Here is a 26,549-nt window from a genome sequence, read left to right on the forward strand (position 1 = left end):
ACCTTACCAGTTTTCCTTTGAGAAAGACCATTCCCTTCACTTTGGAATCAATATCCTCGCCTAACTGCTCTTTAAGCTCTTTCCAAGCATAGCTAATGTTTGGCATTTCAATTGAGCACTGCAAGATCAAGGTCACAAAGCCCTTAGGGAAGAAAGAAGAACAAAATCAAAATCTCAAAACAAACCTAAGTGATAAACCTGCCCTCATGCTTCTAATTTCTTGAAAAGTTCTTCCTAAAAGCATACACCTGCTACACACACACACAGTTGAATACAGATAAAACTGGAGAACTCTGAATAAGATATATGAATGAATAAGATATATGAATAAGATATATATCAATGTCAATATCCTGGCAGTGATATTACAGTTTTGCAAAATGTTATCATTGAGAAAAACTGGGCAAATTGTTACAAGGGATCTACTCTATTATTTCTTACAACTATATGAGAATCTACAATGATCTCAACAAAAAGTTTCAAGTTTATAAAAAGGGTGGAAAACGCATGTATCTTCTAATGCTGGCTAAATGTATAATGTGCATTTGTGTGTGTGTGTGTATGTGTGTGTGTGTGTGTGTGTGTATATATATATATTTAGGATTTTTAAAAGCTGAGAGAAAATACATATACCATAAAATTTACCATTTAAAGTGTATAATTCTGTAGTTCCCAGTATATTTACAAGGCTGTACAACCATCACTACTATATAACTGAAACATTTTCACACACCCAAAAGAAGAAACCCCATACCCATTAGCAGTCATTCTCCATTCTCCCAACCCCCAGCCCCTGGCAAGCACTCCTGTTTCTGTCTCTATGAACTGCCTATATATATATATTTTTTTTTTACATGGGCAGGCACCAGGAATCGAACTCAGGTCTCTGGCATGGCAGGCAAGAACGCTGCCTGCTGAGCCACCGCGGCCCGCTGCTTATGTTTTTAAACATGGAAATGTACAGCTAATATCCTTCTACCCTCTTCAATGGAACTTCTTCATATTTCTGCTCAAAGCTCAACTTATAAAGTATCAAAAATCTGACAGAGAATCTTACTGCCTCTGAGTTGATCAAGGAGCGCTGTTCTACTGATGTGGCACCTGAAATATGGGCCAGAGCTGCTGCCAGAGCTTCCACGGCTCCCTTCTCCTCTATCAATTTCTCAGCTGACTGCTTGAAGTGACTAATGGCAGTGGGAGGCACAGAATCCAAATACCTATTTTTTGATTAAAAGAATATTTGTTAGGAGAAGGATGGCAAGTGGACAGATTTCATTTCCAAAACAGTACAAGACAAATACCATTTCAAACCAAATCTTCATCATATGTAATACATCATTTTGATACAACATGTATAATAATCACATTTTTATAACAATCCATTCCCTTGATAGTATCTAATTTACCACCAAATTTAAAAGAAACAAATGTCATCCTAAGGAAATAAGGCTACATGAGAGGGACTCTTGTGGCAGGATTATACCTCTAAGAGTATCTTAATACAAATTCCATCTTTGTCTCTTTTCTCCTTCTTGGCCATCTAATCCCAAATTTCCTTAACTGGCACCCTAGGGAACTCTGCCTGGGAGATGGGAGAAGGGGACAACAGCCAGGGATGCTGTGATAGTTAGATTCAGTTGTCAACTTGGCCAGGTGAACATACCTAGTTTTGTTGCTGCAGACATGAGCCAATGGTACGTGAACCTCATCTGTTGCTAATTACCTCTGCAGTTGGCTAGGAGACGTGCCTGCTGCAATGACTGACGTTTGATATAATTGGCTGGTGCTTAATGAGAGAGCACAATGTAGCACAGCCAAGCAGCTCGGCATTCCTCATCTCAGCACTTGCACCTCAGCCCAGGCCTTTGGAGATGCAGAAAGAAGTCACCCGGGGGAAAGTTGTTGGAACCCAGAGGCCTGGAGAGAAGGCCAGCAGAGACCATCCTGTGCCTTCCCACATAAGAAAGAACCTCAGTTGAAAGTTAGCTGCCTTTCCTCTGAAGAACTAACAAAATAAATTCCTTTTTATTAAAAGCCAATCTGTTTCTGGTGTGTTGCATTCCGGCGCAAACTAGAACAGATGCCAAACAGCTAAACAATCTTCAAATTTCTCGGACAGTCCCACACAATAATTATTTTGCCCCAAATGATAGGCTCCTATTGAAAAAGTTAGTTAACCCCATCTACACCAACTAGATAGTTACAAGAACTTATGGAAATCACTCTCATTCCTACCAGGTGGGGAACTAATTAATGACGCTCTTGAATATAATCTGTTATCCTATCTAATCAATCTTCAGATGGGAAACACCTACACCATATCTAAGACATTCTGCCTTAAAATGCCTAAGACACACCAAACTATTAATTTAAGTGGTTTCCTCTGGTAAACAGGTTAGGACAGGGATGAGTCTAGAAATGAGGATCTTCACGTTGTAAATTATACATCAACACAGTTTGAACTTTTTATACTAAAAATAGTAACTAAAGAAAATCAATTTTAACAGTTCAAATCTTATTGCTGCATAGACATCCAATAGAGCAAGCAACAGACTACAGAATGGGAAGTTAATGCTAAATAGGTACAATTTCTGTTTGGGTAGGTGAAAAAGTTTTGGTAATGGCTCCATCCCCCCAGAGAAGCTTTGAAAAATCAGTAAGAACTGGCAGAAACACCTTTGCCAGTGCTCCAGAAAACAACTAAAGCACTGCAGTAACCTGGCAAGCATCAAAATGCCTACTTAACAACGGTACAATCTCAGGCTAGCCCTTCTCTTAACTCTCATCAGCTTGGCTTTGGAGCTGGTCTACACTCCAGTGTGGATCCCTGATATGCTTGGGAGTGGTTGAGAAGGGAAGGTTTATGTGGTGTATTTGTTCCCACAATGAAAAAAAAGAAAAAAAGAGCAACTGAAGAGACAGTGACAATTAAAGGCCATGCATGAACATGGACAAGGTCTACCTTGAGAGGAGTAAAGGTTCAAAGGGACATTATCAGGACATACGAAAAAAATTGTAATACAGACTGTAAGCTTTATATCAATGTTAAATTTCTTGAACTTTGTAACTGCACTTAGGATAGATGCATAAGTGTATATCCTTGTTCTTAGGAAACACATGGCAGAATTAAGTGGTAAGGAGCATTAAGTGTACAACCTACACTCAAGTATTTGGAAAATGGATCGACGGATGGATAAATAGAATGATATGGCAAATGTGCAAAATGTTAAAGTAGGTGGATCTGGGTTATCTGGAGGGATAGGGGTAGGTTGGAGTTCTCTGTATAAGGTCTGTACTATTTATGTAATTGTACTATTTTTATAACATTTAACTTCAAAATAAGGAGTTATATGGCAAATTTTGTTATATATGTTAACAAAATAAAATTTACAGAACAAAAAGCAAACCACAACAGTGGTAGAGAACATACCTGATGGCATCTTGGCTGGAAGCTTTTATTATTTCTGTTGCAGAAGGTACACCTATGCGTTTAAATTTAATTCCCTACAAAAAAAAAAAGAACCAGTTTAATTTACAACTGGTTCTTTTGGACAACAACTATTTCCATTAAGATTAGTAGACCTAATTTTTCTATTTAGCAAAAGTATTTATTACATTAAAAAAAACTTTTAAGAATGCATTTAGATTTACAGAGAAGTTACAAAAATATTTCAGAGACTTCCTGTATAACTCCTCTCTTAGTTTCTCCCACTGTTAATATATCATTATGATACATTTGCCACAACTAAGAAACCAATACTGTTACATTACTATTAATTAAATCCATATTTTACTCAGCTTTCACTACTTTTTCCACTAACATCTTTTTCTGTTCCAGGATACCATATTACATTTAATCATCAGGTTTTCTTAGGCTCCTCAGGGCTTTTACAGTATCTGTCTTTGTCTATTTTCCATGACCCTCGCTGTTTTAAGGAGTTCTGTCATTTTGTAGAATGTAACTCAATGTGAGGTTGTAAACTGAAGAACTGGGGAAGTACAACAGAGGTGAAGAGCTCATTACATAATATTAGAAGTACATGTTTATCATGTGGTCAAAGTAGAACTTACCAGGTTTCTCCACTGTAAATTCACCCTTCCTGGTTCCATACTCTATTCTTTATAAGCATATTATTAAGGGCAGCCCATACCCAAGGGCAAAGGGAGGGGGGAGCATAGATCTTCTCTAAGAAAAATCAGTCTCTTCCTCATTTGTTTATCTATTCTATCATTTACTTATACGCATGGGCTCATGAATATTTATTTTATACCCTGAGTTACAATTCAATGCAGTATTATTCATTTTGTTGTTCAAATTGTTCTACCTTTGGCCACTAGGTGCTGTTTCTGGTTGGCCCCTGTATCTCTCTCACATGTCCCATTTTGCTTTTTGAGCAATTCATACAGCCCCAAATTTTTGTTTAAGTATTTTGCATATTGTAATGTTTTGAAATTGTTATATACCCCAGACAAGCCATGTTCTTTTAATCCTAATCCATTCTTGTGGGAGCAGATCTATTGTTGGGTGGGACCTTTTGATTAGATGGAGATGTAACCCTGCCCATTCAAGGTGGATCTTAATTAGTTTACTAGAGTTCTTAAAACAGCCCACAGAGAGCAGACGCAGAGGTTTGGAGATACAGAAGATGCCAGAAGCCCCAGGAGATGCCGGAGGCTGAGAGAGCTTGAAACCAGAAGCCAGAAGGGAAAGACAACAGATATCGCCACATGCCTTCCCATGTGACAGAGGAATGCTGCCTTTCTTCTGAGAAGGTATCCTCTTGTTCTAAGTCTTGTTGGTGACTTAATTTGGACATTTTCATGGCTTTAGAATTGTAACTTGTACCTTAATAAATTCTCTTTACAAAAGCCAATCCTTTTCTGGTATATTGCATTTGCACAGCTTTAGCAAACAGAAACAGGCATATTCTTGTCGTTGTACGAAAATTGCCTTTCAAAGGTCAAAAAGCTCTTTGTAGTTGTAAATATGAAAAAGAAACCAATGCTTTCAAATGCAAAATTCAAAATGGGCTTTATATTGCAGGATAACAACATTAAACTATGCATCTAACAAGCGTTCAGTCACCTTGCCACATGCTAGGTGCAAAAACCATTAATGTTAACAGAAAATGAATAAAAAACCAAGTGTGACTTTAGAACTCAACATTTCTTAATAAAAATTAAGAAAATAAAATAATTTTACCGCTTTTTGCTCCACTTGAGCTAACTGATATTCCTCCCTGTGCTGATAAAAGCAGACGCAAATTCCTGTCCTTCCAGCTCTGCCTGTTCGCCCAGAACGATGAATATAGGATTCCACATCCTATTGAAGTAAAATATTATCAGTGACATTGAGCAACAAAAAGAGACCTGAGAAATCTATGGAGAGTAGTGAATGATAGCAAATGGGGTAGTTATTTAACTGGGAGTGGGGATGGGGAGGTCCCTTAGTACATCAATTAAAGAATTAGGATAAATAACTTTACAAAACCTTTAGAACAGCAGTACCTGTCCTGTAGAAAATTTATAACAAGTATTGTCTAAAGCTGCACTGGCCAACAGAGCCATATTCATAATTTAAATTTAAAATTTTCTAGCAGCCACTAAGTAAAAACTGTAGGGCAAATTTATTTTAGTAATATATATTTTATGTGACAATACATCTCTAGGTATTATTGTTTTATTATATTATCAGTATAAAGTTATTAATGAACTATTTTACTTTCTTTTTTCATAATAAACCTTCAAGATCCAGAATATAATTTACTTACAGCACTCATCTCAATTTAGGGCACATTTCAAGTTCTCAACAGTTACCTGTAGCTAGTAGCTACTATACTGAACAGCACAGGGTCTATAGACTCAAACAATGTTTGTGCACACACTCAGGGGACCTACTTTTAAAAAATTACGTAGATATCAAATGAGAGCCTAGATTGTAGGCCCTTTAGCAGCCACATTTTGTCTGAAGCTGTAGATGTATTTCTGGATTTGGAGATACTGAGCTATATGTGTATCAGCTGGAATCTCCCTGGAACTTTAAGTAGCCCTGTGACATCTCCATCACCTCTGAGCTCTACCCATCTTCAAGGCCTAGCTCAAAATTATACAACTCCATAAAACCTTCCAGGACTCCCCTCTAATCAGAAGCTACCTTTCCAACCTCTTGTCACTGACCACACTTTCACTCAAATACCAGTTCTGCACTGAATGAAAGTTGAATGTGAGAAAGATAGAGGGAGGAGGCCTGGGGCACAAATGACATCAGAAGGAAAGATATACAATAAAGACTGAGATGGTATAATCTAAGTATGCCCAGAGGGTATAATGATAGTGAATAAATGTACAAATTAAAAAATGTCTTTGCATGAGGAAGAACAAAGGAATGTCAATACTGTAGGGTGTTGAAAATAGATGGTGGGCGGGCCACGGTGGCTCAGCAGGCAAAGATGCTTGCCTGCCATGTCAGAAGACCCAGGTTCGGTTCCTGGTGCTTGCCCATGTAAAAATAAACAAAAAAAAAAATAAAAAAAAAAAGGTTACAATTTAAAAAAAAAAAAAAAAAAATAGATGGTAATTAATATTTTAAAATTTTAACTTATGTGTGAGACTAAAGCAAAAAATGTTTATTTGGTACAAAATTTATATTTTAACTAGTGCAGTTCCTAATATAACATGTGGACAGCTTAACTGAACACCATAAGTACATGGAATCTTGGGTAGGGCATGAGATTTTGTAGATTTGTCCAGAGTGATGCCCCGATAAATCCCAGAGTGATTTGAACAGTGAATAAAAAAGCATTTGCTAGGTAGCCTAGCAAAAAAAGGGGGAAAATTCAACTTCCCCAAGTGAAGAATTCTTCATAGTCTCACAAGCAGTCGGGACAACCAAAGCAATAGGCTGAGCCCCCAATCCTGGGGTTTATTTATATGAAACTTAACCCCCAAAGGTTAGGTCTAAAATTAGGCCTAAGAGTCACCCCCAAGAGAGCCTCTTTTGTTGCTCAGATGTGGCCTCTCTCTCCAGCCAACACAACAAGCAAACTCACTGCCCTCCCCCCCCCCACATGGGACATGACTCCCAGGGGTGTGGACCTTCCTGGCAATGTGGGACAGAAAATCTAGAATGAGCTGGGACACAGAGCCAAGGGATTGAGAAAACCTTCTCAACCAAAAGGGGAAAGAGCGAAATGAGACAAAACAAGGTGTTAATGGCTGAGAGATTCCAAACAGAGCTGCGGGTTATCCTGGAGGTTATTCTCATTTCATCAAATAGATATCACCTTGTTAGTCAAGATGTAACGGAGAGGCTGGAGGAACTGCCTAAAAATGTAGAGCTGTGTTCCAGGAGCCATGTTTCTTGAGATGATTGTATGATAGCTTTCACAATGTAACTGTGTGATTGTGAAAACCTTGTGTCTGATGTTCCTATTATCTACCTTTTTGACAGATGAGTAAACATACGATTTTAAAAATAAATAATAGGAAGAACGAATGTTAAAATAAATTTAGTAGATTGAAATTTTAGTGATCAATGAAAGGGAGGGGTAAGGGGGTATGGTATGTATGAATTTTCTTGTTTTTTAATTTCTTTTTCTGAATTGATGCAAATGTTTTAAGAAATGATCATGATGATGAATATGCAACTATGTGATGATATTGTGAATTATTGATTATATATGTAGGATGGAATGATCATATGGTAAGAATGTGTTTATGTTTAAAATAAATTTTAAAAATTATAAAAATAAAAACAATATTGCAACCCCATAGGGCTTTTTTTTTTAATGTTACTAAGATGTCTTACACTTTGTGATACTATTTCAAGAACATTGTTGTAATCTAAAGTATGCTTCCAAAAGGAAGGGCAATGATAAATTTACTTCAAAGAATAATACCTAATGTACATTATCGGAAACTGGATTTCTTTTTACACACTAAAAATATGAATGTAATTCCTGATTTTTTTATCTTATAGTTTCTAATTATTTAGCTCTTGGATTTTGGGAATATACTTGTGTTACATGTGATAATCCTAGATATTGAAAGTAAATTGTCAATAAATTAGTCATACATTTCAAAAAAAATTAATTTAGGAAAAATTATGCATTGCTCTTTAGTCAAAGTTTTACCACATTAAAAAGAAAAAACAGTTCTGAAGGGGGAGTCTCACAACAGGTTCATTCTTAAAATCACTATTAGCATCCTAGCACTCAAGAGACAGCTATTTCTAATTGTGTGAAAAATAAACCAATAATATGACTTCCAACTTTTTTGGGGGGTATGCTGGGTGGGGTTCACATTTCATTCTTTTTCCATGTGAATATCCCATTATCACAGCAATATTTGTTGAATTTTTTTTGTTGTAGTGCATGGACAGGGAATTGAAACTAGGTCTCCTGCATGGTAGGCGAGAATTCTACCACTGGACTACCTCTGCAACCCCTCCAATTTGTTTTAATATACCCCAAAGGAAGCAAAATAAAGCACATACCTTTGGTGGAGAGCTTTGTACAACCAGATCAACCTCAGGGATGTCTAACCCACGAGCAGCAACATTAGTTGCTACCAGAACTCCAAAATCACCATTTCTAAAGCCTTTCAGGGTAATTTCCCTTTGCTTCTGTGGAATATCTCCATGCAATGATTGGGCATCCTGCCAAAGGAAGAAACTGGCCTAAGAATAACAGATCCGAAAATACAAGCAATTTTTTTTAATAACCAAGTAAGACCTGTAAAAGATACAATTCAGTTGACATTCCTGCTGAAATTATTACAAAGAGGAAAATATGTACCTAAAATGGACAAGCCTTAAACTTAATCACAAATCATCAGTCATTAAGCACCAACTGTATCCAACTATATATATCAAGGTAAAGCACCAGATAACAGAGTAATCAAACCTATTCATCAGTACAATCTTGGGTTTGAGCCAGCCTCTTCTCTTCTGTAAGATAAGACTGACACATTAGGTGAGCTCCAACATGTATAATAGTTGACAGATGCTACATCTCATTTCCAACCTTAAATAAACTATAAGTCACTGAACAAATGAAAAACAAACTGGGGACAGATATGCCCAAAACAAAGATGTGATGATGCCTCGAGCTTTGCCAGCATGAGGGAAGGACCCACCTGCTTTATGGAAACATTCTGTGATAGCTCCTGGGCATCTTTCTTGGTTTCACAGAAGATGATAGTGCGCCCGCGATAACCACTATACACCCGGATCACATCCCCAATGACTGCTGCCCTGTGAGTCCAGTGGCATTTGATAGCTAGATGCTTACAAGAGAAGGAAAAAAAAAGATTTATTTATTAAGGCCTTGATGTAACATGAAATCACCTGCTCAACACTAGATGTCTAATGTCTGACTATAGCAGACTCCAAATACCCCCTACACTTTTCCCCTTTTTACTTTCAGACCTAGCCAGGAAAATGTACGAAAAGAAAGACTTCTGTAGATTCTTACAGGAAACCAAATCACTGACAAGAGTATAGTTCTTGTATGTTTTGCCCTTTCATTCACTTAAAAATGTACTCAGTAGTCACTATAAAATGTACTCAGTAGTTACTATGCAGGTCTATTCCTCAAGTGAAATGAATCTAGGCACCAAACTCTAAGATGTAAACAGTTTCAACATGAATCACTAGAATTATCTGCTGCCCTCTAGTATCTAAATTTAAGGGTAATATCTTCTTGTTTACATGATTGAAATAGATTTAGATTCCAAAAGATACTGAATAGAAATCAGGGTACCAGATGATGAAATTCAGAAAACACAGATATTATATACAAATCAAAGAAAATACATCCTTACTTTGCCTTTCACATAAATTAAGTATTTATCTGGGAAAAAAAAAGATTTTATTTGCCAGTCTTCGTAATATCAGAAAGGAAAAAATGATAAATAATCTGTTACTAATTTCCACAACTAAAGGAATCGTTTACCTCCACGGTTATTGCCGTTTTCTGAGTCTTTTTACCAATCAGGTCCACTTGTTCATATGTAGATTTCATATATTTCTTAGCAACATTATACACCCAATGAGGGCAAGTAGCAGAGAAAAGCAATGTTTGGGGATTGTCTTCTGAGTCTTTGGGGGGGAAAAAAATCAGTATAAATAACCCAAATAAGCCTATGCAGTATTCTGCATCACCTAGCACTGCCAGGGTCTACCAAAATTCTAAGCAACCACTTGAAGCCAAGCCCTATGACAGGGACTGAGGACACAAAAATGAAAGACATGGAAGTTTCCCAATGGGCAAATGGAAGAAATACTGTTAAAATAACTTATTTGTAAAGGGCCCCTGAAAAAAGCAAAAGTATTTTGCTTTCTGACCACTGGCCTACAGGAACCATGGAGGAAATCTGTCCAGTACACTGAGGTCAGCTACTGAAAAGACTACCCTAACCAGTTTTTCTTTTTTTGTTTGTATAGACCGTCATTACATTTTCATACATTTCAAACGGCAGTGTAAGCCGGTAGGATCCTTCTGAAAAGCAATGTGTATTGAGAAGCATGAACTATTTATACCTTTTAACTTAGTAATTCTGCTTCTGGAAATTTCTATATGAGAACTAATTCCACTAATGACAGTGTGCAGGAAGATGACAGTAATCAGAGTAATTTATATTGATTAATAATTGGAAAGAATAGGCAAATTTTTAGTCTTTCACGTTCCCCAATTTTCCTCATTGTAGTTATAAAAAATCATGATTTTTTTATTTAAAAAATCAAATTTTCCTGAATAAAGTAAGTCCCCCTTCAATTTCCTAAGGCTTCATTTAGAAGACTACTTAATCACCACACTTCTTCTGGCACCTTTTATCAGTTTCTTGAATTCGAGGTTTACCTTTTTTGTATGCCACACTTAAAATCTCTTCCACTTGATCAGCAAAACCCATATCCAACATTTGGTCAACCTCATCCAAGACAACATGCTTAAGCTTGGTGAGATCTAGTTTGCCATTCTGCAGGTGGTCTCTGATACGACCTGGTGTCCCAACCAGGATATCAATTCCATTTCGCATGCGTTCAACTATGAAGAACAACAACAGTAAGATTTGTCAGATGTTGAGTAAGTTCTTTTATTAGTTTGGGGCACCAATTAAGTGCATTTTTATTTCACAATATTAAACAGCCAGAAGGACAAGGCAAAATGCTTAACAAGGAGTCCTGATCTAGTGGGGAAAACATGCAAGAAATGTCAATCCAGTGTATTGTCATAAAAGAAAACTGCACCAGCGAGGGATGACAGGACCAGGAAAGAAATAATTCCCTGGGTGAGTGGAAAGTGCCAAAGTTTCACAGATGAAACAAAGAGTAAAAATTTTTTTTAAATAGGAATTTTTTTTTATAAGGTGAGCAGATACAGAGAGGATAAGACAGGAAAGAAGGGAAAGTATTCCAAGAAGGTACAAAGGTGTGAAGAGCTTAGAGTGTTGAGGAAAACGGCGTTCAAAATAAATGGAATGAGGTGGTAATAGTCCAGCTTTTTATTAAGTACCTATTGCAGTCTAAGGATCACACTTGGCATTTTATTACCCAACCTAATCTTCACAGTGCCCCTGAAAGGTGAGTTTATGATCCCTATTTCACAGACAAAGAAACTAAAGCCACACTGCTATCTGTAAGCAGACTCTAGATTCTAACCCAGGTCTTTCTGATGCCAAAGCTTATGCTCATTCCACTGAAGCTGGAAAGAAATAATCACAAGTCTTAAGTTCCAATGCCAATATTTTATTTAATTTCTTATACTACTTCTTGAATTATGGCTCAGCTCTATATAACAAAGCTTTAAGGTCTTGAACGGGGAAGTAATGTAATACTTGAACAGAGGGTGCTGCACTTAGCCTTTAGGCCTAGAGAAAAAAAATAGCCTGACTGCAAACAAAAAAGAAGCAAGAATGCAAAAAGAGACATAGGCTCAAAGTCCCAGACAGATAATGAGTAACCCTGAATTCTGACTTTCCAGATCCTGGGGCTCAACTGAACTGTTGTCCTCTTGGGTTCAATGAGATATCCTTGCAGCCTTTAGAAAAATATATAGATTATAGAAAAGTCCTAAGGACTGTGTACTGGATTTGACAACGTTCTTAACCATCTTCAAATAAACAGAAAGCTGTCCGAAGAGACTAGAACAGGTAAGGAAGCCAGATATCTAGTACAGAAGAAATTCCATCAGGGTATTCAACAATGGATGGCATTTTTTTTTTCTTTCACTTTGGGGCTTACTTACTTTGACCTCCATAGGGAGTTCCACCATAAAAACATGCCACGGCCAGCTTCTTTGTGATGTCACTGAAGTCCTTGCTTACTTGATTAGCTAACTCCCTTGTAGGTGCAAGAACCAGTACCTAAAAAGGAAAAATTAACAACTGAATTTAATGCACGTTTTTAAAAAGAAATCTAGAACTCAGCAAAAGGGTCAGTGGCATTTAACAAGTATTTTTCAAAACATTATTATGTGCTTTGCAATGTACTCTGTGTGGAAAGATCATAAATATTTTGTTCCATACAAATCTACTTAGAATAAAAGCTTAGGATCTTACCAGTCAGAACAGAAGTCAGGTGTCCAAATGTATGTATGATGTTCCAGGAGTTTGATGGAACAAGTTGGAGGAATTGGAGAAAGTTTCATGGAGTTGCTAGTTCTTAAAGAATAGCATTCCAGAAAAGGAAGAACTTGAGTAAGGAATACTGGCGCTAACATTAATATCGGAGCTTTTATCACATCACAGTCTCTATTAAATGATTTATACGCTATATTCTCATTTAGTCCCCACAATAACCTTTTGAGATAAGACATTAGAGGGTAAATAACAACTAAAATCACAAAGCTAAGGAGGCAGAACCTGGATTTAATTCAGGCAGTAGGCTCCAAAACCTGTGGCTTAATGTCTATATTACACTGAAAATGAAGTAGAACAAACAAGAAACAGTCAACATCGTAGGCTATATGAATCCTTCAAGTGCATCTGAGTTTGATCCAACAGAACCAACAGCATGAAACCACTACAGATCATCAGATAGGGTAAAGGCATAAAACAGGTGTGCTTTAAGAACCACAACCTAATGCATTCATCCAACAGATACTGATTCTGCATCTACCATGTATCAAGGCACTATTCTAGGTGCTAGAATTAATGAGGGGGAGCTTGAACATTGTAAGACCAGATCTGACTAAGACCAGATTAGCCAGAAAGATAAAGATAGGTGTGAGAATCCATAGCTAAGGTGTCAACTTAGGATGCTATGGGCATCCCTAGTTCTTTCAGTGACGTTAAAATCTGTCAAATGCCAGATTCTCCAAAATGAACCCAAAAGCACCATCCTGATAAGGGGGTTTGGCCTCTTCACCTCTGTGAGTGAGTGCCCTTCCTTCCATTAAATCCCTCTCTTTAAAAATGCTCTCACCGAAATGGTCAAAGACTCTCAACTAAACCTGTGAGCCCCAGTGACACCTACAAGTTTAAAGGGACCATGATGAGGATTAGTAAAATGGATGATCAGTCATGGGACAAACTGCAATACTTAAATATAAGGGCATTGAGGTCAATAGTTTTCAAAGAATTATTATCAATTATACCTTCAGATGAAGATCTGCAGGAAATAGAATGAATGGCTTTAAGGAGAACTCAAAATACAATAGGGTACCCAAGAGATGTTTTATCCTGTGCTGATTTGGAGCCCCTGAAGTCTGTGTTTAAGACAATTACCTGAGGGGAACGGCCTCTCTTCCTGTCTTGCAGTTCTCCCTGAAGTTTCTCAATCAAGGGGATGGCAAAGGAGAATGTCTTCCCAGTTCCTGTCCGTGCCTGTGCAATTAAATCCTTTCCACTATAGACGTGGTGAAATGTCTTTGCTTGTATAGGAAACAGGAAGGTCACTCCTCGGGCTGTGAACAAATTGTGTTATCTGACATTGCAATTCTTGAAAAGAGGAGCAATACTAAGGCAATAAAGGATTCATGTTTTGGTCCCGCAGAATAAAGAAGTCCACCTTCCAATCAACACCTAGAGTTCTACAAACTCAGATTCTAGTATATTTTGTTAGTGAAGACTCAGCTCACCTGAAAAATATCAACAAATTCTAAGGTACTGAATGATAGATAGCATTTAGGTCAGCTGTCATTAAATCTTATCCCTATATCAGCATAGGCCTGAAAATCAGGTGCCTCACAGTCCAGTCAATTCAGAAAACACCTATAGTTGAGCATCAGTGACTAGGTAACTACAGATAGTTTCATGGTCAGAGCACTGAAAGGGTTCTGAATCAGGCCACATCATTAACATAGAGATGTCTCAAGAAAAGCAAGATTAAAAAAGAAAACACCAATATGGCATTGATCAAGTGACTGATTTCGCCAGCACTACACTTATTACACTTCTGAATATACTTATTGTGTTAAATAAATTTTAATCATTTGTTTAAGAGGCAACAAAGGCCATCACTACTACAGAACTATTCACTGTACTGAATGTATAGCTCTACCTCATTACATGGTTGCATATATCATCCTAAAATAGTATGTCCTGGTTCATCTCAACATAATAGCAGAGTGCTTCAAATTATGTTTCAACATTATGGCTACAATATTTGTAAGAAAATTACCTTTGAGAAGTTTAATAGTCACTTCAGATATGGGAAAATTAGAGAAAGCGCCTTCTTTTTGTTCCACAGGTATTTCCTATCAAGTAAAGGATCACAGGTTTATATAGAGAAGTCTTTTAAGAGATCAAAAAACCTATTCTTAAGTATCCCTTCTAGACATCATCAGAAAGATAAACCCTTGGTAGGTAAATCAAGATTTAAAAAGGAAATTTATTATGATAATCTATAAAATCCTTACAAAAGAAAACTTGCAGCAATTATATCCAGAGCATATATATATTTGGCCAGTATAGGCAGATCAGTCTCTACTAAGTACTATCCCATACACAGTTGTTTCAAATGAAAAGGCTGTCAACATGCTACTGAAATGGACATTAGCCTTTTTTTTCACAGCAATATACCTCAGGACACCCATGAGAAACAAGGACAAACATTTATAAACAAAGATAGTCATTTTGGCATTATTTGATAGTGAAAAAGATGAATGCCCAACAAGGGAATAATTAAATCAATGCATTTCTAAACATTTACACAATGAATTATGCCACCATTAAAAAGATTTAACATTTAACAACAGAAAAACACGGTTCTTATATTTAAGTGGAGAAGGCAGAGCACAAAACTGTGTATCGTATGATCCTTAGTCTGATTAAAAATAATAGTTTTTATATATAAAATACTGTAAGAAAAAATTAAGGTATCTTTTTTACTAAATTATAAAACAGTAAGTTATTTCTGTACCTCAAAAGATGCTTAACATTTACTGAATGAATGAATGCTGAAATTCCAGAGCTTTATATTTTTTTGTTTAGTAAATTCCTGCACATTCTCTAAATTGCATATATTTTTTTTCTATCTACTAAATTTATTTTAACATTTACTCCCCCTATTTTTTTTATTTTTAATCCATATGCTTTACTCAGCTGTCCATAAGGTAGACAGATAAAAGAAACATCAGACATAAGGTTTTCACAATCACACAGTCATATTGCTAAAGCTGTATCGTTATACAATCATCTTCAAGAAACGTGGCTCCTGGAACATAGCTCTATATTTTCTGGCAATTCCCTCCAGCCTCTCTGTCAGCCTTAACTAAAAAGGTGATATCTATTTAATGCATAAGAATAACCTCCAGGATAACCTCTTGACTCTGAGTGGAATCTCTCAGCCATTGACACTTTATTTTGTCTCGTTTCTCTCTTCCTTCTTTCGGTTGAAAAGGTTTTCTCAATCCCTTGATGCTAAGTCCCAGCTCATTCTAGGATTTCTGTCCCACATTGCCAGGAAGGTTCACAGCCCTGGGAGTCATGTCCCATGTAGAGAGGGGGAGGGCAGTGAGTTTGCTTGTCATGTTGGCTGAGAAAGAGAGGCCACATCTGAGCAATAAAAGAGGTTCTCTTGGGGGTGACTCTTAGGCCGAATTTTAAGTAGGTTTAGCCTGTCCTCTGCAGGATTAAGCTCATATGATCAAACCCCAAGACTGGGGACTCAGCCTATTGCTTTTGTTGTCCCCACTGCTTGTGAGAATATCAAGAATATTTTTAATAATTGAGGGGAAAAATTAAGATCTTGCTGCAAGTAAAAAATTACTTAACAGAATTTAAATTTATTTTGATTACCAAGTTTTTGAAAGATAAAAGTAGCTTCCAAGTAGGCAGAACTTCACTCATACTATTCAACTCAAGTTAATTAATGGTCTGAACAAAAAGATTTTTATGCAATCAATCAACACCTTTTCTGTAGTTCCACTTAATCATGACTTGGCAAAACCCCTTAGAGGGAAGCTAGTCCTGCCTGCATAACTATACCTCTCCAATTGATTTACTGACTTGCAAATAAGCAGCAGACCAAGGATTGTAAGACTTTCCCTAAGCTTAAACAGATCTACTCATTGCAGAGGAAGCATTCCAACTCAATGCAATTTAATAAACTGAGATAAGTCAGGGTGCCCACCCCAGCCCCCACTCATGAAATGCCGACACATCAAATTCCCACCCCACATATTAAATAGTATTCGTAGGTATTGCTTTGCATTTTGAAACAAAGAAATACATTCTACCCCTTAACAGTGCAACTTTACCTGTTCTAACTCCTTACTTTCTTCACTTCCAGCTTCACTAGACTCAAGTCCAGAATGGGGAAAGCCATTCAGCTTACAGCTTTTCTTTCCAATTTCTCCATTCATTTCTTTATCTTTCTTTATCTTCTTGGGCTTAGGAACACCTATTTCTTCTTCAGAAGGTTCCTCACTCATTTTTTTTACTTTAGGAGAAACAATTTTGTTTTCAGAGGCCTCCTTTTTCTTTTTCCCATTTTTAATTTTAGGAGAAATAATGTCTTTTTCAGATAGCTCCTCTTTCTTCTTTGTTACCTTTGTGGATTTAGGAGAATTCATATCAACGTCAGAAGGTCCTGCCTTTTTAACTTTTTTTGCTTTGGGGGACATAGCCTCCTTTTCTTCTGCTGATCCTTTCGTCTTATCAGATTTTGACTTCTCTTTTTTATCTTTCTAAAAAATAATTTTTAAAAAATACAAAAAAGAAATAAACTAAATACTATAGAAAGTGATCAAGCACAGTTCAAAATTAATACCGATAGGGTTGTATGTACACAAATGGATGCTGTCACACAGATTCCTTCTTTTTGTACCTACTAGAATTCCACCTCAAGCAAAACAAGAATAATATTTGCTTTACCTCTCACACAAGCTCAAATGAATTTACATAGAAACATTTTATGAACCAAAAAGCTATAAAGACCCACAGCCAATGTGTAAAAATGATATACTTTAATTCAACAACAGTAGCAGCAAACCACAGATGCACAAGTTAAAAGGAAATGGAAGGGGTGAAACCACCAAACCAAACCAGACATACGGCTAGAGGTCCTACCTGAAACTTCTGACCCTATTCAACTTTTCAGATTACTGAAAACTTATTACAATTAGTTGGACAGGCTATACCTGTTAGAACCTGGGCAGAGCCCCAAGCAAATCCCTGGAAGTTCAGAAACTATCAGAGTGAAATTTACCTTCCTGAAACGTCAGTTCTCAGTTTTAGAATCACAGACTATGGATAACCTCTCTCCCACGTGACCACCCTTCTAATAAACAGAGGAAAAAGTTGGTCTCTCCCCAAGACTTTGCTCCACTTTTCATTCCCTGGTTCTACCAAATAGATGGGTCTCTTTGGGAAAGTTTAATTATGTTCCTTTTTTTTTTTTTTTTTGGTATGTTGTGGGTGGGGGTCACATTTCATTCTTTTCCATGTGAATATTCCGTTACTGCAGCACCATTTGTTGATTTTTTTTTTTTTTTTTTTTTTTTGGAGTGCCTGGGCCGGGAATCAAAGAGGTTCCTCTTAATCTGAGAATTCCCTAAGCGCACAAACTGATTCAAACAAGTAAACCAGAACCACTACATCCCCATCTGTGGGGACAAATTTGTACTCTGTCTGCTTCCCACAATACCAAATGCTCTCCCATCAGGAAGATACAGAAACAGCTAGGAAAGGAAATTGTAAGTCAAATACAAAGCAAATTCAGGGACAATTGGTGTTTTCACTGACCTCATCTCAGAAGAGAAACTCAAGTGGGTATAGGATTCAGCATCAAAGAAGTACCCGGTTGTCAAGGTAATTCACATACTACTGGCCCATATAAAAAATAGTGTACAGGTAGCACCACAGCCCTTCTCGTCACATTTCCATAGCAAATTAGATCGGTAAATATTAGGAGGAGTTGAATTATTTCTTCTTCAAAGGGCTGCTCACCAGAAGACAAACTACTTCTCTTACTGCAGACGCCGCCAGCATTTGCCCGCCCTCTAAAAATCTCTCCCCACGTGCTCAAATAGGGTTAGTATTTCTTTAGTTAAGACGTCAGTCCCTACTTCCTCTACTGACTTTGATACACCACCGCCCACGCTCACGCCCGTCGTTAAATCTGAGCCGGCAACCTAAGGGCCAAATGTGAATGTCCAACTCTGCGTACCACATGCACGGGGCCCAGACTCCGGAGACCACGTGGGACACCCGATCTGCCGTTCCCCAGATCGGATCTGCCCCGGCCTTGTTGCCAGAGGTCCCAGCGCCTTGCCGAAGAGAGCCAGAGTTCCGAGAGCGACGAACTGCCCTTGGAGACCACCACCCTCGAGAGCCTCTTGGCGAAACTACACGCCCCGTCTCCTCGCCGCGCGCCACGCTCTCCCAGCCCGGGTACCTCCTCTCCCGTACTCCAGGGCCCCGCTCCCCTCAGCATCCCGGTCCCTCTCCCTGCCTCGCCCCCGATCCCTCAGCCCTCCGTGGCACCTTCTCATTTTGCTTTCGTTGTGTCTCCTTTTTTCCCATGGCCGTATTTGATTCCAAGCCGACGTCACTAAGGAGTTTTCCCGGCATCACTCAACAGAACCTGCGTAGACCAGCCAAACTCGGCAACCGCGTGGAGAGGAAAAGATAGAACTGCCTCTTTAGCCCACCCAGTTTTCGTCACTTCCCGTATCAAGACATTTCCGGCGGAAGCAGGACGTACAAAGCAGGCGAGGCCCATGCGTGTCTCAACGCTCCGGCTGCTGACGTAGCCTGTGATTAGCGAATGAACCATTTCCATTTACAGCGCCTGGACTACAAGGCACCTGCCAAAGGGTAGAACTGAAAAGGACCACAAAGGTTAGCTTTGTATTATCGTGCCAGATTCTCGTAAGCCCCAGCCGATAAATGAGTGGCGCCTCTTCGGTGTTTGTATTAGATTGCTCGAGTGTGCAAAGCCCTTTCGCGTACAGACGCGCGAGATGTGTTTTTTTGAACTTCTTATATTTCTACCTGAAAGGTGATGCCCAAACTGACGAGTCTCGGTAAGCACCCGAATTCAGTCGGGTCCGGTTGTTCATGTGTGTGCTCATATATTCAGCGCACAATCTCTGAGTATTCACTTTGCGTCGGAGAACAGTGCTAGGATTCGGTAGGAGATATTACACTAACCTTTTCTTGGGGAAGCTTTATAGACTGGTGGGAGAGAGGACGAGTGGCATTTGTTCTGAAGGTACAAAAAGGCACCTAAACTGGGCTTGGGAACACTAGATGGGGCACCCAAATCACGTAGGCCTACATCAGAAAATAATAGGGACTCCCTGTCTTGCATGATCTCGACAAGATATAATCCAAGCAGTTGAGAAAAAGTGGCCCATCCGTGACGGTCACTTAAACTTTATCTGAAGAACTGGTGATACAAAGAATTGGAAGAAAATGCATCATGGTCTTTTAAGAGAATGTGATGGAATTCTACAAGAAAGGCTTTGAAACCTGCCGATTCCATTAAAAATAGCTCGGTGATTTTGGACACGTTACAGAATATGAGCCTGAGTTTCTCATGATATAGAGATAACAAACCTAACTCATTTGTTGAGAAAATTTAATGTCATGAATGTAAAGGGTTTGGCGTTACCTAGCACATAAGGCACAATAAAAGAAATTTGCAACTCACTGATGTGTCACAAGTGTTTGGACAATTAAAAATACTGCCTTTTATGACAAAGGAAAAAATAAAGTTTTATCTCTATATTTCATGAGATTAATTTTTACTGTACATTTTATTTTTGTGATTTTTTTTTTTTTTGCATGGGTGGCCACAGGGAATTGAACCCCGGGTCTTTGGCATGGCAGGTGAGAACTCCGCCTGCTGAGCCACCATGGCCCACCCTGGACATTTTTAAACTAATAGTTTTATGGAAAACTTATGGAAATTTTTCATATTTAAGCTATTACTGTTCTGTGTTTCACAGTCTCATTCTTTTTAAAAGATAAAGTTATGTACATGTGCAACAATGCTTTAACTTACACTTTGTGATATCCTTGAGCCAGGAGCCTTCATTTATTTATCCATCTTTGTATCCTCAGTATTTCAGCCTGGCACATAAATAGGAGGCTGTCACGCAAATGTTTGTTTATCATTCAAATAGCAATCATGAAAAGCAAAAACACCCTCAAAATAAATTTTAGATATAAGTCCAGGCAGGAGAGCATGTCAGTCATTCTGATTGTTGTGTGTGATAGAAGGGGAAGGAAGCATGAATGGATTCCACCAATCAACTAACTAACAAAATGCTTTTCATCTGGAATTTCAGCACATACTGTGGACTCTGGGTTATAGATGTTAAGACCGTGTCCCTACTTCAGGGAATCTGCAATTTGGTTGAGAAACCACAAAACCATGTGATACTGCTGTTCATGATACTGCTGAAACTGTATAAGGACATGTTTATTATTAACACATTTTCAATAGGAGGAAAAAACCCAGAACAAACTACTAAATGGAAAACTGTTGTCAGGTTTATAAAATATCCTTTGTAACGAACGTATCTGCACACAGGCAGAGCCCAGCATTCCAAGAGGAAACACACAAAAAAGTCCCTTTTGGCTCAAAGATGGCCAAATAATTATACTGAAATCAAGTCATCAGTATAAAATCCGTAATAAGTGGAAAAAATTGGGCCTTGATAGGTATTGTGAAGTCCTGTTTAAGTATCAACTCTCTGGACCAGTTTCCTCTGATCTCCATGAGGTAACATGTTTTCATAAGATTAGGGAGAGAATTTCTATTTTAAAATGTACATATACATACATAAATGCACACCGAAGGAATTCAAAAGTCTATGCAACAAAATGTTAGCACTACTTTTCTCTGAGGGATGTTAATTATGAGTGTTTTATTTTCTTCCATTTGTTTCTCTTTTTTCAAATTTTCAACAATGGACATGTATTACTAATAAGGAAAAAAATATGGTAAAAAAAAAAAAAAAAAACTATTAAGCAGCTTCTCCCAACCCCAAATATGTAAAAAACAGAAAAGGCTGACAGTTACACCTAAATGTGAATTCATTATTCAAACTTGTAATGCTGAAGGAATAAAACATATTATTTCATTTACAAATTCAAAAACCAAAGCTGTGGGTAACTGATTCAAGTTCAAGTAGTTAACTAACCACACTAGAGCACAGCACCACACTGGAGACTCTGAATAGCTAAAAGGGAAAGCCATGAAGGCGCTGGGCTCGAAGAGGGAGAAGTAGAGTAAGGATAAATCACTGAGTAACCCAAGGCTAAGAATTTCATGAGAACTTGCCCTGCCTTTTCAGAAATATGGGAAGCTATTATTTAATCTTATTAGGATCCACCCCACTTCCTTGCCTGAGAGTAGGCTAATAAAGAAGTCAGCCTTAAGACCACCCTCTACCTTGCTGTCATTTATCTTAATGCTTACTAATTTTTTAATCTCTTCCCTAAAAGCCTCCAGTGGCTCTTCAAAACAAGGCCTGCAAAATGCCCCAAGATATGACTCTAGCCTTGTTCTCACCAATGCTTTCCTAACAGTGAAGATCTCAGCAGCAAGAACTACTCATGGTTCCCCATACTTAGACTTTATTGTTTTATTAGCTTTTCTTTGCCTTTGCCTGGATGCCCATCCCCACATCCCTGTTTCTTTTACCTGACTTCATTCATATTCAGTCATTATATCCAAAAAGCTTCCTCTGAACCCCCAACCCCATTGCTGGGCTGGGCTCAGTGCCCTTGCACAGAGCACTTAACTACACTTAGTTCACTGTTGTTTACCTAGGCTTATGTGTCCATCTATTTCACAAGATTCTGAGCTCCTGAGGATAGAGACCTGGCTTTCCTTGGGCCCAAAGTATAGTGTCTGGGATATTGTAGGTGCCTAACATATTCTGACTGAATGTACTGGTACTCATTCACCTTTATAGGAACTGAACCTCTAATTTATCTTGGATATAAATTCAGAGTTCACAACTACTCAAATGCAGAGCCAACTGAGATCTTCCCATCAGTCATGGTCATCTGGAACTCTATTCCTCATAATCAAAACTTCCTTCCTCAATCCATCACACAAAGTTCTTCAACTCTCCTTGCTTTAACTGAAATCTGGCTCTTCCTGGAAAATACTACCCCCCCCCCACACCCACTGCAGGATGGGCAAACTGGGCTCAGTGGTGGAGTTCTTGCCTGCCATGCCAGAGACCTGGGTTCAATTCCCGGTGCCTCCCCATGTTAAGGGGAAAAAAAAAAAAACTGTTCCCTGCAGTTTTCTCACACAAAAGTTGCTGGTTCCTTTGCATACCATGAACCTTCAAGTCAGTGTCCTCTTTTCCTCAAAGCCATTTCTAGATTACTCCTTCACTTTCATGTAAAAGCCCTTGCTTCTCTGAAGATACGTGGTAATATCCTATAATCTTCCTCATTCTAGCAATTTACCAACCTCCACACCATCAATAGTTTGGTACCTGGCTCTTCCTCTCCCTCCTCAGGCCTGGCTTTCAAACTAAGAGACATCACTGTTTGGGAAAACCACACATATAAAACCTGCTTCTCAGTTCCTTGACTGCCTGAACTCATCAAGCCTACTAATTATACTCTTGTTGTCTTATACCAAATTGTTCCACTCTTGAAACAGCTTCAGTCCCTTGCCCCCTCTACATTCTCGCTGTGATCAACCCTATCTCCACTTCAACCCTTAGGCAGTCTACATTCCATAGACTAACACTTCAGTCACTTTTTTGTCAAAGTGCTAAACATCTTCACCTTATCCTTTTATCTCATTCACAAAGCAAAATCCCAATCCTCGATCAGTCAACTGTCTCCCTTCTCCATTCCTACAACCAGAATGCTGAAGATTGTTGTAGAAAATTACTCGTTCGCTCTGATTGGTGCCAGTACAAGTCCAGTCTAACCTCAACTGGATCCTCAAGACTGCCTGTGACACGTTTGCTTAGTAAGCTCTCCATCTTGTTCTACAATTGATATTTCAGCATTTCTTCACTCTCCTCAAATGTCCTAGCCTACTACCTCCCTCTGCATCCTCCAATTGCCTACTCTATCTCCTCTACTTACATATCCTAGAGCCTGTTCAAGGTCTAACCCTGAACTAATAATTTCCATCCCCTCCCCACAGAACTTCTTGTGCTCTTCCCTCTGAGTACCCTATGTCAGTGACAAAAATCTAGTTTCATTCTTCGGCCTCTCTCTCATCTACCAAACCAATCACCAAGTCCTGATAATTCTATCTCCTAAAAATCTCTGATATCTGTGTTCCTCAACATCTACTGCCACTGTTTAACACAGTTTCAGTTCAGAGCTAGATTTAACTGGGTTCAAATCCTCACTCTACTATATATTAGCCAGCTGTGTGATTTTGGACAAGTAGCCTCTCAAGTGCCTTAGTTCTCATCACTCAAAATAAGCTATCCACCATGAATTCATACCTTCATCATCTTGACCTTGCATTACTTCAACAGACGCGGAAGAGTTTCTTGGCCTCCAATCTCCTCAGTGTAGCTAGTAATCTTTCTAAAATATGAATCTATTCATATTACTCCTTACTTTAAACCCTTCAGTGACCCCACTGTCCTCAAGAGAAAATTTAAACTCTTTAACATGACACACAGACCTTTAAAATCTGGTCCCTATTTAATAACAAATCCTTATTTCTTATATTCCTCTCCCCTGCCTATCACATGCAAACCATGCTGAATTAATTGTAAGTCCTCAGATTCACCATTCTATTCTTTGCTGGTGGTCTTCTGCATATACTGTTATATGTTCTCTCTGCCTGCAAACCCTTCTAAATTCTCGCCAACATATACATACACTTAAGGTAGATCAACTCATACTTTTCCTTTACTTCTTTGGGTATCATTTCTTCTAAAAAAAAAAACCTTCCTAACCCCTAGGACTGGTTATGTGCTTCCCTCCTTAGTATCCCATACCTACTCAATTATTGGTTTTGTTAATTTCTAGCATAACTGCTTATTTGTTATTCAGCAAACTCCTTGAGAGTAGTGATGATGCCTTGTTCACAACTAAATTCCCCAGAGATCAGCAAGCAGCTAACACATAGTGGGCATTCAATAAATATTTGTTGTATAAATTAATTATTGTGCACTGCTCTTAACTTTTTAGCTAACTGTATTTAGAATTTAAAATACCCCTGTGTCACCAGTTTACTTGACCCTTTAATGTCGAAGGTATTTCTTATTTTCTACCTTAAAACCTATGGAAAGGGCGGGCCGCGGTGGCTCAGTGGGCAAGAGTGCTTGCCTGCCATGCCGGAGGACCCCGGTTCGATTCCCGGCCCCAGCCCATGTAAAAAAAACAAACAAACAAACAAACAAAATATAATAAAACAAGAAAATGTTTAAAGATGTTTCCCTTCTATCCTTCCTTCCTTCTCTCTGTCTTTCCTTCCCTTCCTCCCTTTCTTTAAAAAAAAAAAAAAAAAAAAAAAAAAAAACCTATGGAAGGAATGCTCTGAATACAAATACAGCACATTTTGTAAAATGCAAGTAACCTTAGGCAAGATTAACTTGATTCCAAGTTTGAGAAGAAATTTTAAAAGATTACATTTAGAAAACTCTTAGCACACAGTGAAAAAGAGACAATAAAAGGAGGTTTTTTTATTCAAAGGTATAACTGGATAAGTAGATTTGTTTACAACCATTCTTATGAAATACTTTTTAAAAAAATACGACCAACTTCTTTGCAAATAGCAGACACATACCTCAACTATGATGACCTAATTTTTGATGAATAATGTACATGATTAGGCAGAAATAGGCAAGCTCACACTGGTAGATTAACTATCAAATGCTCAGTCAAAACTCCGTTTGTGGCCCCCACTTCTTGATCGATTTCTATTCCCACCTCTTCTTCTACTGTCTTGTCGATTTCCTGACCGACTCCCCTGTCGACTCTGTCTACCTGACCGGCCACCAGATCGACCACCTGACCGGCCTGACCGGCCACCTGACCAACCACTCCTCTGTCTGGAATTAGAAGATGTATTTCCATCATAATATTCTTCAATTTCAGGTAACTTGGCTGGCACTGAGAGTATCCAGTCTGAGTCATGCCACTCTGCCTGTTAGGGGAATTCATAGGATTAATATAAATGCAAAACAGAAACTATAAGCAAGCACATGAGCATAAATAACTCCTTTTTCATAACTATTATAACCACATTTAGCTAAAGGGCATATATCCATTAAATTAAAAATTGGAACAAAAGTGAATGCCAGAAAATAAGGAAAAATAAAAATATATTCAAACCTCATCCACTAAAGTTTCTAAGTTTAAGTCTCAGAAGAAACTCTCAGGGTCATTTTAAGAATCTAAATTCACACTTAATTTATACATTCTAAAAGACAGCACTATCTGGTTTCTTGGTCCAAAGTATATAGGCTATTAATAAGGAGTGTATTGCCTGCAGCAAGGATATCAACAGAAGAGATGAGCACTGATGATAGAGATGAAGAACCTGTCAACACTAGCCAGGGACTAAGAAATATAACTACTGGGAACATCTGTTTCATTTATCCTGTGAATGAGCAACTCAAGGCATACCAAATCAACAGCTCATAAGAGCATTATTATGTTATATCCTGTTACATTAATTATTGTTAATTGTGATTATGAGTAACCAAGGCCAAGGAAAGTTAATATTAAGACACCTTGTAGTGAAGGTGGGAAAAGAAAGACATCCAAGCATAAATCAGCCATCTTAAAAAATTCATCTCATAGAGGTAAACATGGCAATGCAAAAAGAGCTAGCTATACTAACATTCAGGGCAGTCCTATAAAAAGTAGATTGTTTGAAGTAATCTAAACGTAAAACATAGGAAATTGGTTGAGAAAAAGTTGGCCATTCATATAAGCCAAATGCCAGGGAGCCACTAAAATTAACTGTTTGGCTGACACAGAAGTCTGTACATAATAAAAAGGCTTCCAAAACAGAAGAATCCCATTCAAGTTTCAAAACATGTATATAAATATGCAATGAAAATCTATAAGGATACAATATGAACTGTTAACAGTGGTTATCTCTGAGGTCAGATGGGTGATTTTTATTTTATTTTTACTTCTCTGAA

At 38.1% G+C, this 26,549-nt stretch overlaps 2 protein-coding genes and 1 long non-coding RNA gene across 6 annotated transcripts in view; 1 reads left to right on the plus strand and 2 right to left on the minus strand.

Annotated features, from left to right (window-relative positions):
- The window catches only part of DDX21 (DExD-box helicase 21), a 30,022-nt gene extending 10,900 nt beyond the window's left edge, over positions 1-19,122 (minus strand). Inside the window, exons 1-13 of the mRNA XM_077125083.1 lie at positions 18,928-19,122; positions 16,701-17,129; positions 14,621-14,696; positions 13,726-13,904; positions 12,246-12,363; positions 10,860-11,045; positions 9,954-10,099; positions 9,136-9,285; positions 8,495-8,656; positions 5,204-5,323; positions 3,431-3,504; positions 1,058-1,217; positions 8-142 (exon numbers count right to left, since the gene is read on the minus strand). Coding sequence (XP_076981198.1) covers positions 8-142; positions 1,058-1,217; positions 3,431-3,504; positions 5,204-5,323; positions 8,495-8,656; positions 9,136-9,285; positions 9,954-10,099; positions 10,860-11,045; positions 12,246-12,363; positions 13,726-13,904; positions 14,621-14,696; positions 16,701-17,129; positions 18,928-19,014 — 2,022 coding nt within the window. The 5' untranslated portion in view covers positions 19,015-19,122. The remainder of the gene's footprint in view (positions 1-7; positions 143-1,057; positions 1,218-3,430; positions 3,505-5,203; positions 5,324-8,494; positions 8,657-9,135; positions 9,286-9,953; positions 10,100-10,859; positions 11,046-12,245; positions 12,364-13,725; positions 13,905-14,620; positions 14,697-16,700; positions 17,130-18,927) is intronic.
- The window catches only part of LOC143653806 (uncharacterized), a 49,932-nt gene continuing 41,903 nt past the window's right edge, over positions 18,521-26,549 (plus strand). Inside the window, exon 1 of the long non-coding RNA XR_013161537.1 lies at positions 18,521-19,284. This is a non-coding gene — a long non-coding RNA (uncharacterized LOC143653806). The remainder of the gene's footprint in view (positions 19,285-26,549) is intronic.
- DDX50 (DExD-box helicase 50) overlaps positions 25,055-26,549 on the minus strand; it is a 73,522-nt gene continuing 72,027 nt past the window's right edge. For all 4 annotated transcript variants that reach the window (XM_077125085.1, XM_077125087.1, XM_077125084.1 and 1 more), the window contains one exon: positions 25,055-25,543. In XM_077125085.1, coding sequence (XP_076981200.1) covers positions 25,274-25,543 — 270 coding nt within the window. In that variant the 3' untranslated portion in view covers positions 25,055-25,273. The remainder of the gene's footprint in view (positions 25,544-26,549) is intronic.

Source organism: Tamandua tetradactyla, chromosome 13 (genome assembly GCF_023851605.1).
Source record: "Tamandua tetradactyla isolate mTamTet1 chromosome 13, mTamTet1.pri, whole genome shotgun sequence".
Taxonomy (NCBI): domain Eukaryota; kingdom Metazoa; phylum Chordata; class Mammalia; order Pilosa; family Myrmecophagidae; genus Tamandua; species Tamandua tetradactyla.